This window comes from Mustelus asterias, unplaced genomic scaffold (assembly GCF_964213995.1).
Source record: "Mustelus asterias unplaced genomic scaffold, sMusAst1.hap1.1 HAP1_SCAFFOLD_2440, whole genome shotgun sequence".
Taxonomy (NCBI): Eukaryota; Metazoa; Chordata; class Chondrichthyes; order Carcharhiniformes; family Triakidae; genus Mustelus; species Mustelus asterias.
The window spans coordinates 41,737-54,845 of record NW_027592385.1 but is presented as its reverse complement, the minus strand read 5'-3'; the positions used below and the strand labels follow the sequence as shown (position 1 = coordinate 54,845).

The following is a 13,109-nucleotide window of genomic DNA, read 5'->3' as shown; positions in this document are numbered from 1 at the left end:
CTACCAAGGGCATCACAGGCAATGGGGCGTGCATCATAGTTGGACACCTCCACCTCCGATGTGCATCCTTGGGTATCACCTGGAAGAAGCAGTAGACCACACAAAGTTAGAAAGTTGTATGTTCACTAAGAGGGCACAGGCGAAGGTCACCAGTAGTCAGGGTTCCTTCGTCACTAATGTTAAGAGCACAATAAACATTTACTTGCGCCTCACAGCTATGACTAATGTGTCTCTGATTCTCCCCGCTCCCCCCACAGAGCTGAGTGGTCCCCATTCCCATGCATGGAGGTGCTGCCTGTTGTGCCTTGCGAAACTCAGCCACATGTTACAGAGTGCCTGCCCTATCGTCCCCAACATCCACCAGACCTTTGGTGCAAATGCCCCCCCCCCCCCGATTGCCCCACAAACATGTGTCCCCAACCCTTATTCCTACGTGGGCCAGGGTGGTAGCGTGCATTCGGAGAACAGGTAGGAGTCAGACTGGAGTGGCACCAGGGGCAGGATCCCACTGTACACAACAGCGAGGCGTCATCATCCTCCAGCCTTCAACCAAGACTCGCAACCATTGCCAGCCCAGACCCATTAACAGGTTTGGATGTTTCTGGGGGAGCGGGTTGTGGGATGAGGCTGGGGAAGGGTGATGTGGTGGTTTGAGTGCCCAGGTCGGTTTGAAGGGGGAATAGCGGCTGCACTTGCTCCTGGGGTGCGGTGGATGTATGTTGGTTGCACCGCCCTCACTGCGCAGCACCAGCTAGGTGAAGCGGGCTGCAATCAAGGCATCCCTCATTGTCCTTCCCTGCCGGACACCTGCCATCATCACCCGCCCTCTTTCCTTTGGCTTCTCATATGGCACGATGTCCATCTCGCCCCCTCGCCACTCATTCTCCTCCTCCTCCTCCAGCCGGTCTCCCCGCTGTTGGGCGATGTTGTGAAGAGTGCAGCAAACGATCACGATGCATGAAGCACGCACAGGGTCATACTGGAGGGGGCCCCAGAGTGGTCCAAGCAGCAGAACCGCATTTTAAGCAGGCCGATGCACCGCTCTACAATGGACCGGGTGGCTGCATGGGCCTCATTGTAATGGGTCTCCACCTCGGTCTCGGGCCTCCGCAGAGGTGTCATCAGCCATGACATTAGCGGCTAACCCTTGATGCCCAGTAGCCATCCCGGCAGCTTGGGCTGGTCTTCCAAGAGGCCAGGGATGTCCGAGTGCCTGAGGACAAAGCTGCCATGGACACTCCCTGGATGGCGTGCATCGACCTGCATGATTCGCATGAGATGGTCACACAGGATCTGCACATTCAGGGAGTGGAACCCTTTTCTGTTGACAAATGGTTGCGATGCTCCATGTGGGGCCCGCAAAGCGATGTGTATCTCATTCACTGCTCTCTGTACATTCGGCATTCCTGCAATGGCTGCGAAGCCTACAGCCTGGGCCTCCTTCAGGGCTCCTCCCCCACAGAGTTACAGCATGGACCTCCTGCCGTGCACAGCCCACATCAAAGTTTATGTACTGTCCTGCCCGGGCATACAGGGCATCTATGACCTGCCTGTGCATGGAGGACTGGGCAATCCCACTGAGGTCGCCACTGGGTGCAAAATAGTTAAGGGCAGCCGTCACCTTAACTTCCACAGGGAGCAGGTGCCCCGCCCCTCCCCTGAGGTGCCAGGTGTGCAAGCACCTCACATAGGTGCCGCACCGTGCTCTTGGAGAGCCACAACTGGTGACAGCACATCGCCTTGGAGAGGGCCCCAAATGAACTCTGGGACCTGTACCTCCTTGCCTTCTGTGCACCCTTTTGGGAGACTGCTCACCCACCTCCTGGCCCTCAGCGGCAGCCCCTGCTCTCCATTCTGAGGGACTGGTAGTGACTGCTCCAACACCCTTGAGCCATTGCCATGTGTGCAATTGCAACATCCATTACAGGCATGTGTTGCTGGTCCGTGTCACAGGGCAGGGACAGACTGCAAATCATCACCAGATGGGTGCCCAGTGACAGCAGATTCCATGCAGTCCGTGTCTGAACCTCTGCACCCTGGCCTGGAGCAGCAGCTGCTTCATCTGGTTAGGCCTCAGTCAGCACATGGTGCACTCCTACCCCACCCCCCCACCCACGCCCCCCGGAACCTCAGCATGCAGTGCAGTCACTGACCACACCCCATGGCAAGTCAATGCCACTGCACAGCGGCCTCAAGCGGAAAGCGGAGCAGGACTCCTCAGGGACCCTCCCTCACAGAGCTACAGCAATGCCCTCAAGGGGAAGGCTGAGCAGAACTCCTTCAGGGACCCTCCCCCATAGAGCTCTGAGAAAATAGAAGGCCCCCCCTACAAATATCACTGGTCCACCGGCCAGCACCTGAAGACAGCCTGGGGGAGGCTCACAACAAGCATCTCCAGGGCCTGTCTGCCAGATCCCCCGCACTCTGCTCGCTCAGGTCCATAACATTTACCTCACGCCTGCTCAATGCTGCCATGCCAGGTTGAGACCTACCCTGATTCGCACCAAAGTTACATCACACCAAAGAGGTGACACTAATGTGGGCAGAGATTACTGTGTCGATCCTGATAATGGCAGGTTGAAGGATGGTAAGTGATGCGAATTAGCGGGAGGCCGGTTTTCAGCGCGGTCCCAACGGCGCCATTTGTTTCCGGTTGGGAGATGTGCGCAAGTCATTATAGCTCGCGGGGATCTCGCGAAATGGCCGACACGCGCATCTCCCGACCTGACCCGCCAAAACATTAGCAGGTTGGAATGGGAGAATCGCCCCCTATTTCTTTTCACATGTTATAGGCCTGTAGTGAGATTTGTTTGGTGGCTGTTAATGTATTGGCTTGTTTTGCATGAGTAAACTGAAATCTTACCAAATTTGCCTGTGGCGAAACCTGGTTTTCAGTGGATTCAGAGAGGCGTTAATGATGAGACTAGTTCTTTTAAGTATGTTGCAAATGAATTGTTGATGTAAGTGTATAGAGTGCATTAGTGATATCATGTGAAGATATTGTTCCAGTTCTTTACTAAAAACAGAAACTATTTAATTTGATGAAAAACAATTTATAGCTTGTGCCCTTTCAGCCCTTTCTGTTATGTTGTTACTTGCAATCCTCAAAATTAGCAAAAGCTTCAGTGTTGAACACTTACCAAATACATGAATCCTGAATGTAATCTGATCACGGTTTTTCAGCTTTGTCCCATAGTAGTCAATGTGTATTTCATATTCTCCAGTGTCACTAACATGGACATCATTCAGCACCACAAAACCTCTGTAGACTCCAACTCGGTGTTGATACAGTGGGTGGACAATGTGCAGCCTCTCTGGATTATTGGATTTCAATGTTAAAATCACAATGGTTTGTGGAAATCTTGATCTAAATGTTACATTATACTGATCTTCCCAGTCTAGGGACTCTATAGGGAACAGGACTGGTTCTCCTGCAGGGACGTTAGTGACAGTATCAGGTCTGGCGAGCAATGTTTCTCCAGTCACGACAAACAAATGGAATACTGGAAAACACAAACATGGATTGTACATGTCAATTTTTTTGTTGCTGATTGAACCAGGAATGTCTGTCTAGAGTTCTACAGGACAACGTTCCGAGCAGACAGGGAGGAGTTGGTAAGTTAAAGGAACCGTGGTGCACGAAAGCTGTGCGGGACCTAGTCGAGAAGAAAAGCATAGCATACAAAAGGTTCAGAGAGCTTGGCGAAGATAGGGATCTAGATGAGTATACGGCTTGTAGGAAGGGACTAAAGAAGGAAATTAGGAGAGCCAGACGGGGTCACGAGAAGGCCTTGGCAGGTAGGATTAAGGAAAACCCTAAGGCGTTCTATAAATATGTGAAGAGTAAAAGGATGAGATGTGAAGGAATAGGGCCTATAAAAGGTGAAGGCGGGAAAGTCTGTACGGAACCAGTAGAAATGGCAGAGGTGCTTAATGAGTATTTTGCCTCGGTTTTCACAGAGGAGAAGACCTGGGTGGATGTACTGCGGGCTTGCGGTGGACTGAAAAGATTGAGTATGTGGACTTTAACAAAGAGGTTGTGCTGGAATCTTTGAATGGCATCAAGATAGATAAGTCGCCGGGTCCAGATGGGATGTACCCCAGGTTACTGTGGGAGGCGAGGGAAGAGATTGCAGAGCCTCTGGCGATGATCTTTGCGTCGTCGATGGAGACGGGAGAGGTGCCGGAGGATTGGAGGATTGCGGATGTGGTTCCTATTTTCAAGAAGGGGAAAAGGGTTGGCCCAGGAAATTACCGACCGGTGAGTCTAACTTCAGTAGTTGGTAAGTTGATGGAGAAGATCCTGAGGGACACGATTTATGAGCATTTAGAGAGGTTTAGTATGCTCAAGAATACTCAGCATGGCTTTGTCAAAGGCAGATCGTGCCTTACGAGCCTGGTGGAGTTCTTCAAAAATGTGACTAAACACATTGACGAAGGGAAAGCGGTAGATGTGGTTTATATGGATTTTAGCAAGGCGTTCGATAAGGTCCCCCATGCAAGGCTTCTAGAAAAAGTGAGAGGGCATGGGATCCAAGGGGCTGCTGCCCTGTGGATCCAGAACTGGCTTGCCCAAAGGAGGCAGAGAGTGGGTATAGATGGGTCTTTTTCTAAATAGAGGTCAGTCACCAGTGGTGTGCCCCAGGGATCTGTTCTGGGACCCTTGCTGTTTGTCATTTTCATAAATGACCTGGATGAGGAAGTGGAGGGATGGGTTGGTAAGTTTGCCGACGACACGAAGTTTGGTGGGGTTGTGGATAGTCTGGAGGGATGTCAGAAGTTACAGAGGGACATAGATAGGATGCAAGACTGGGCGGACAAGTGGCAGATGCCACTTCAACCCAGATAAATGCGTCGTGGTCCATTTTGGCAGGTCAAATGGGATGAAGGAGTACAATATAAAGGGAAAGACTCTTAGTACTGTAGAGGATCAGAAGGACCTTGGGGTCCGGGTCCATAGGACTCTAAAATTGGCCCCGCAGGTGGAGGAGGTGGTTAAGAAGGCGAATGGTGTGCTGGCCTTTATCAATCGAGGGATTGAGTTTAGGAGTCCGGGGATAATGATGCAGCTATATAAGACCCTCGTCAGACCCCACTTGGAGTACTGTGCTCAGTTCTGGTCGCCTCATTACAGGAAGGATGTGGAAAAGATTGAAAGGGTGCAGAGGAGATTAACAAGGCTGTTGCCTGGATTGAGTGGCATGCCTTATGAGGATAGGCTGAGGGAGCTCGGTCTTTTCTCCTTGGAGAGACGTAGGATGAGAGGAGACCTAATAGAGGTATATAAGATGTTGAGAGGCATAGATCGGGTGGACTCTCAGAGGCTTTTTCCCAGGGTGGAAATGGCTGCTATGAGAGGACATAGGTTTAAGGTGCTGGGGGGTAGGTACAGGGGAAATGTTAGGGGGAAGTTTTTCACTCAGAGGGTGGTGGGCGAGTGGAATTGGCTGCCATCAGTGGTGGTGGAGGCAAACTCGATAGGGTCTTTTAAGAGACTCCTGGATAAGTACATGGGACTTAATAGGATGGAGGGTTATAGGTAGGCCTAAAAGGTAGGGATATGTTCGGCACAACTTGTGGGCCGAAGGGCCTGTTTTGTGCTGTGGTTTTTCTATGTTTCTAATAATAATTTTAAAAATTCATTTTTGGGTGTGGGCATCGCTGATTAGGCCAGTATATTTTCCCTGTCCATAATTGCCCCTCAGGTGGTGATATGAGGTGCCTTCTTGAACCATTAGTGTGGTCTAGATACACCCACAGTGCTATTAGAGAGAGAGTCCCAGGAATTTGACCGAGCAAGTCAAGGAACAGCAATATACTTCCAGGTCAGGTTGGTGATTAGTTTGAACAGGAATTTCCAGGTCGCATTGTTCCCATGTGTCTGCTGCCCTTGTCCTTCTAGATGGTAGTGGTTCTGGGTTTGCAAGATGCTGTCTAAGGAGCCAAGGAACTAAGGTGTGAGTTCTGCAGTACATCTTGTAGATGGTACACGTTGCTGCCGTTGTGAGTTGGTGGCGGAGAACGTAAATATTTTGTTAATGCGTATCAATCAAACGGGCTACTTTATCCTGGATAGTGCCAAGCTTCTTGAGTGTCGTTGGAGCTGCGCTTCTTCAGGTAAGTGGAGAATATTCCATCACACTCCTGACTAATATCTTGTAGATGGTGGACAGGCTTTGGGGAATCAGGAGGTGAGTTACTCGCCACAGGATTCCTAGCCTCTGACCTGCTCATGGAGCCATAATATTTATATAGCTAATTCATTTCAGTTTCTGGTCAATGGTAATCCCTCAGGAAGTTGACAGTGGGGGATTCTGCAATGGTAATGCCACTACATGTCAAGGGTGGTGATTAGATTCTCTCTTGTTGGAGAAAGTCATCGTCTGGCACTTGTGTGATGCGTATGTTCCTTGCCACTTGCCAGCCCAAGCCTGGATATTTTCCAGGTCTTGCTGAATTTGGACATGGACTGTTTCAATATTTGAGGAGTCATGAATGGTGCTGAATATTGTGCAATCATCAGCAAACATGGCCACTTCTGACCTTATTATGGAAGGAAGGCATTTGGTAAAGCAGCTGAAAATGGCTGTGCCTGGGACACTACTCTCCAGAAGACCTGCAGCAATGTCCTAGAACTGAGATGATTGGGCTTCAATAGAAATCATAGAAACCCTGCAGTACAGAAAGAGGCCATTTGGCCCATCGAGTCTGCACCGACCACAATCCCACCCAGGCCCTACCCCATATCCCCACATATTTACTCACTAATCCCTCTAACCTATGCATCTCAGGACACTAAGGGGCAATTTTAGCATGGCCAATCAACCTAACCTGCACATCTTTGGACTGTGGGAGGAAACCGGAGCACCTGGAGGAAACCCACGCAGACACGAGGAGAATGTGCAAACTCCACACAGACAGTGCCCAAGCTGGGAATCGAACCCAGGTCCCTGGAGCTGTGAAGCAGCAGTGCTAACCTCTGGTGGGGAAAATCCCATGGGTGTGTTCTGGTGATCAGGGGTGTAGTGAGTGGCCCATCGGGGCATTGGTCTGGGTCTTTACAATGGTTACCCAGAAGTTAGAAAAGGGTTTAGTTCTTCTTATTTTTTCTGAGTAACTATTTGGAACCATCTGAATCCAAGGTTTGCGATTTAACTCTCATTTTTGGATGGTTTTAGCAGACAGCATTTGCGCTGAGGAAGTTTGCACTTCAATTGCCATGCAAATTCTTACCTGTGTGTTCTGAGATGGGCTCTCCAACGCACCTATTAGTTATCCCCCCTACACTGGGTCCCTGGATTACTATTCCAGTGACTATACCACTATCAAATATATCTAATTAGGATCAGTGAGAGCGGAGGGATCTTTATGCAGCTAAATTTGCTTCAAGACAGAACATCGAGAAACGGGGGTGGATAATAGGCTCGATTCTCCATGGCAGACTGTGGACCTTGGAGCGGTGTGGCGGCCAGGTAGATTCTGAGCTCCATTGGAGGGGGTGATTGGATTGAATCTGCAGGGGTGGCAAGTTGGGCTTGTAGGGTGGGATCAGGCCTGAAGTGGAGGGTTGGGGGGGGAGAGAGGGGGCGGGGGTGCTCTGTGGCTTTGGCATTTTCTGGGTGCTGGGGTGAGAGTTAGGACTGCAAAGTAGGTGTCAATCGAACCAAGGGATTCATTGGTTAAAGGAGCCTGAGCTTCTCATGCTCGTCAGCTACACGATTTGGTCAATTTCAACTCCAACAGTAATACTATGTGAAGGATGTTTCTGACCATTTGTCTTTCCATTCAGCGCCTACACCCTATCAAGGTTCAGGTAAGTTGATATAGTCCAATGGACAGGGAGATTCACTCTTTAGGAGGATAATATAACATCTACATGTGTAATTTACTTAATGATATATTTTCCTGTAAAGACAATAGTATATCACCATTAACATGTATTACCTGAGACAAGTTTGAAAAGATGAATACTTAAAGAAAATGGGAATAACATTTTATATACTGCGCCAAATGCCCCTTTTCCTTTTCTTCACGAAGATGGTTGTTCCTAAAAATAGGAGGAAAAACAAAATCATTCTTACAGAAGGCAATATGCTCAGCAGACTCTTCCTGCTGGCATTGGCTACATAATGTGGAGATGCCGGCGTTGGACTGGGGTAAACACAGTAAGAAGTCTCACAACACCAGGTTAAAGTCCAACAGGTTTATTTGGTAGCAAAAGCCACTAGCTTTTGGAGCGCTGCTCCTTCGTCAGGTGAGTGGGAGATGTGTTCACAAACAGGGCATATAAAGACACAAACTCAATTTACAAAATAATGGTTGGAATGCGAGTCTTTACAGGTAATCTAGTCTCATAGGTACAGACAATGTGAGTGGAGAGAGCGTTAAGCACAGGTTAAAGAAATGTGTATTGTCTCCAGACAGGACAGTTAGTGAGATTTTGCAAGCCCAGGCAAGTCATGTGGGTTACAGATAGTGTGAAATGAACCCAAGATCCCGGTTGAGGCCGTCCTCATGTGTGCGGAACTTGGCTATCAGTCTCTGCTCAGTGACTCTGCGCTGTCGTGTGTCGAGAAGGCCGCCTTGGAGAACGCTTACCTGAAGGTCAGAGGCTGAATGCCCGTGACCGCTGAAGTGTTCCCCAACAGGAAGAGAACACTCTTGCCTGGTGATTGTCGAGCGGTGTTCATTCAGCCATTGTCGAAGCGTCTGCATGGTCTCCCAAATGTGTACCATGCCTCGGGACATCCTTTCCTGCAGCGTATCAGGTAGATAACGTTGGCCGAGTTGCAAGAGTATGTACTGTGTACCTAGTGGATGGTGTTCTCACGTGAGATGATGGCATCCGTGTCGATGATCTGGCACGTCTTGCAGAGATTGCTGTGGCAGGGTTGTGTGGTGTCGTGGTCACTGTTCTCTTGAAGGCTGGGTAGTTTGCTGCACATTTCCACTCCATCTGACTAAGGAGCAGCGCTCCGAATAATGGTATTTGCTACCAAATAAACCTGTTGGACTTTAACCTGGTGTTGTTAAAACTCTTACTAGTTTGCTGCGAACAATGGTCTGTTTGAGGTTGTGTGGTTGTTTGAAGGCAAGAAGTGGGGGAGTGGGGATGGCCTTGGCAAGATGTTCGTCTTCATCGATGACATGTTGAAGGCTCCGGAGAAGATGTTGTAGCTTCTCCGCTCTGGGGAAGTACTGGACGACGACGGGTACGCTGTCCGCTGTGTCCCATGTTTGTCTTCTGAGGTGGTCGGTGCGGTTTGTCGCTGTGGCGCGTCGGAACTGTCGATCGATGAGTCGAGCGCCATATCCTGTTCTTATGAGGGCATCTTTCAGCGTCTGGAGATGTCTGTTGCGATCCTCCTGATCTGAGCAGATCCTGTGTAGACAGAGGGCTTGTCCATAGGGGATGGCTTCTTTAACGTGTTTAGGGTGGAAGCTGGAGAAGTGGAGCATCGTGAGGTTATCCGTGGGATTGCGGTACAGTGAAGTGCTGAGGTGACCATCCTTGATAGAGATGCGTGTGTTCAAGAATGCAACCAATTCTGGAGAGTAGTCCATGGTAAGTCTGATGGAGGGATGGAACTTGTTGATGTCATCATAGAATTGTTTCAATGATTGTTCACCATGAGTCCAAAGGAAGAAAATGTCATCGATGTATCTAGTGTAGAGCATCGGTTGAAGGTCCTGTGCGATGAAGAGGTCTTGTTCGAACCTGTGCATGAAGATGTTGGCATATTGAGGTGCGAATTTGGTCCCCATGGCTGTTCCGTGTGTCTGGATGAAGAACTGGTTGTTGAAGGTGAAGACATTGTGGTCCAGGATGAAGCGTATGAGTTGTAAAATTGCATCTGGAGACTGGCAGTTGTCGGCATTGAGCACTGAGGCTTTTGCAGCAATGCCATCGTCGTGGGGGTTGCTGGTGTAGAGTGCCGAGACATCCATTGTGACGAGGAGCGCTCCTGGTTCAACTGCTCCATGTGCGCCGAGTTTCTGTAGGACAAAAGCTGGATAAGCATTCTCCAAGGTGGCCTTCACGACACACGACAGCGCAGAGTCACTGAGCAGAGACTGATAGCCAAGTTCCGCACACATGAGGACGGCCTCAACCGGGATCTTGGGTTCATGCCACACTATCTGTAACCCCCACGACTTGCCTGGGCTTGCAAAATCTCACTAACTGTCCTGTCTGGAGACAATACACATCTCTTTAACCTGTGCTTAACCCTCTCTCCACTCACATTGTCTGTACCTTAAGACTTGATTACCTGTAAAGATTCGCTTTCCAACCATTATTTTGTAAATTGAGTTTGTGTCTTTATATGCCCTGTTTGTGAACACATCTCCCATTTACCTGATGAAGGAGCAGCAAGCGCTTCGAAAGCTACTGGCTTTTGCTACCAAATAAACCTGTTGCACGTTAACCTGGTGTTGTGAGACTTCTTACTGGGTTTTTATTAAACAGCTTGGCGTGGAACCAGCCTCAACGCAAAGGTTTATTTCCTCTAAATTCCTGTTCTTCCCAATCCTGGATACCGATGAATAATATTACAGCAGATTAATTGATTGAGGTACATTGTATTTACAGCACAGAAACAGGTATTTGGTTGACCCACCTTCAAAAATCTCGGGACATTCATTTTAAGATCTCTCACTTCCTTTTCTCCTCTCACTCATTTGAGTAAACCAATTAAACTAAATTAAACTAAGAGATAAAATAAAAGGGGCAACCCCTTAAAGGGGTGCATTGTATTCGAAGCACAGAAACAGGTCATTCTGTCCCACTGGTCCCTGTTGGTATTTTTGCTCCTCTCATAATGCTACTCAACATAGACTTCTTCCATTCTAGCTTATGTGTTTATCTAGTTTTTCTTTAAACGCATCTGTGTTATTCATCTCACCCTCTCCGTGAGGTAGAAAGTTCCACATTCAAGACATTTCTCTAACAAATAATTTGATTTATTAGTGACTATCTTATATTTATGGCCCCCAGTTTTACTCTCTCTCCCCCAAGAGATATACAAGTCTTGAGTTTCTGTATCTAAGGAAGGATAGAGTTACCAGAGACAAGAGTGCAATAAAGTTGCAGTAGATTGATTTTGTGATGAGGGGAGTGTCCAATAGAAAATATTGAGTAGATTGGGTTAAGAATCTAAGATTTTTTTTATCAGCCAATAAACGGCAGCATCACAGAAGCAGCGTTCACTTCTTCGCTCAGCGTCGGAAGCGCAAGGTGAGGCCGGACAGACGGTGTTTCCCACTCAGCAATCTCACCTCGAAGTCCAGCCAGGGGTCTGGCGGGTTTTCCTCATCAGGAAGGCCCAGGTTTCCCCTGTTGTCGATACGGCGGCAATTCTCGGAGTTCTGCCGGATGCCTTTCCTGGTGGGTTTCTCCGAGTAACACCTGCGCTTCGCTAAACCCCGTCTGCGGTGAGAGTGCGGGTCAGAGACCGCTCAACCTCGTCACCAAGCGGGTATGAGCCGCCGTGAATAACAAACTTCCTGAGGCGTCATCCAATAGCTGGCTTAAAATTCAACCCGTGCTGAGACCGGCAAAGAAACGCCAGAAATCCGAAAAAGAATTGTCATTTTGTATTTTAAATCTGAGATTAACACGCATGGGATCAGTATTTGCTTTATTAAATACCGAGTTAAGGGGACAGTGTTGAAGGATTATTTACACTTTAATATCAATCTAATTAAACATTTTTTTATTCATTCGTGGGACTTGGGTGTCGCTAGCGGGCTGGCCAACATTTATTGCCAATCCCTTGAGAAGGTGATGGTGAGCTGCCTTCTTGAATCGCTGCAGTCCACCTGTTGTGGGTTGACCCAAAACGCTGTTATGCAGGGAATTCCAGGATTTTGACCCACATTAAAATGTATTTCAAAGATTTCATTCACAATTTAAGAGTGATGTGGCGATACTGGCGTTGGACTGGAGTAGGCTCAGTAAGAAGTCTTCACACCAGTCCAACAGGTTTATTTGGTAGCACAAGCTTTCGGAGCGGTGCCCCTTCATCAGGCGAGTGGAGAATTGGGTTCACGAACAGCATATATAGACACAGACTCAATTACAAGATAATGGTTGGAATGTGAGTCTTAACAGATAATCAAGTCTTTACAGATGCAGACAATGCGAGTGGAGAGAGGGTTAAGCACAGGTTAAAGGGGTGTGAATTGTCTCAAGCCAGAACAGTTAGTAAGATTTTGCAAGCCAAGGCAAGTTGTGGGGGTTACAGGTAGTGTGACATGAACCCAAGATTCCGGTTGAGGCCGTCCTCATGTGTGCAGAACTTGGCTATTAGTTCCTACTCAGCGACTCTGCGTTGTGTGTCTTGAAGGCCGCCTTGGAGAACGCTTACCCGAGGATCAGAGGCTGAATGCCCTTGACTGCTGAAGTGTTCCCCGACAGGAAGGGAACACTCGTGCCTGGCGATTGTCGAGCAGTGTCCATTCATCCATTGTTGTAGTGTCTGCATGGTCTCACCAATGTACCATGCCTCAGGACATCCTATCCTGCAGTGTATCAGGCCGAGTTATTGGCCGAGTCGGAAGAGTATGTACCGTGTACCTGGTGGATGGTGTTCTCATGTGAGATGATGACATCCGTGTTGATGATCCGGCACGTTTTGCAGAGGTTGCTGTGGCAGGGTTGTGTGGTGTCGTGGTCACTGTTCTCCTGAAGGCTGGGTAATATGCTGCGAACAATGGTCTGTTTGAGGTTGCACGTTGTTTGAACGCAAGAAGTGGGGGTGTGGGGATGGCCTTGGTGAGATGTTCGTCTTCATTAATGACATGTTGAAGGCTCCAAAGAAGATGTCATAGCTTCTCCGCTCTGGGGAAGTACTGGACGACGAAAGGTACTCTGTCTGCTGTGTCCCGTGTTTGTCTTCTGAGGAGATTGGTGCGGTTTTTCACTGTGACATGTCTGAACTGTTGATCGATGAGTCGAGTGCCATATCCTGTTCTGACGAGGACATCTTTCATCGTCTGTAGGTGTCTGTTGCGTTCCTCATCATCTGAGCAGATTCGGTGTCTACAGAGAGGTTGTCTTTAGGGGATGGCTTCTTTATTGTGTTTAGGGTGGAAACTGGAGAAGTGGA

General features: G+C 48.7%; 1 protein-coding gene across 2 annotated transcripts; it reads right to left on the bottom strand.

Annotated features, from left to right (window-relative positions):
• Positions 1 to 3,199: 3,199 nt before the first annotated feature.
• On the bottom strand, positions 3,200 to 11,468 carry LOC144489689 (uncharacterized). 2 transcript variants are annotated; one of them, XR_013497020.1, is made up of 3 exons: positions 11,278 to 11,411; positions 7,945 to 8,047; positions 3,200 to 3,503 (listed from the first exon to the last, which is right to left on the bottom strand). XR_013497020.1 is itself a non-coding variant. In XM_078207545.1 (2 exons), the coding sequence occupies exon 2, from the start codon at positions 9,946 to 9,948 to the stop codon at positions 9,016 to 9,018; it is 933 nt and encodes a 310-aa protein (XP_078063671.1). In that variant the 5' UTR covers positions 9,949 to 9,996; positions 11,278 to 11,468; the 3' UTR covers positions 8,192 to 9,015. The 2 variants fall into 2 exon arrangements, 1 of the variants encoding a protein (XP_078063671.1); XM_078207545.1 differs by lacking the exons at positions 3,200 to 3,503; positions 7,945 to 8,047 and adding an exon at positions 8,192 to 9,996 and having other exon boundaries at positions 11,278 to 11,468.
• Between the last annotated feature and the right edge of the window lie 1,641 nt (positions 11,469 to 13,109).

Bases quoted from the DNA above. Each gene is read 5' to 3' on its own strand.
- LOC144489689 (XM_078207545.1), bottom strand. From the start codon at position 9,948: ATGGATGTCTCGGCACTCTACACCAGCAACCCCCACGACGATGGCATT.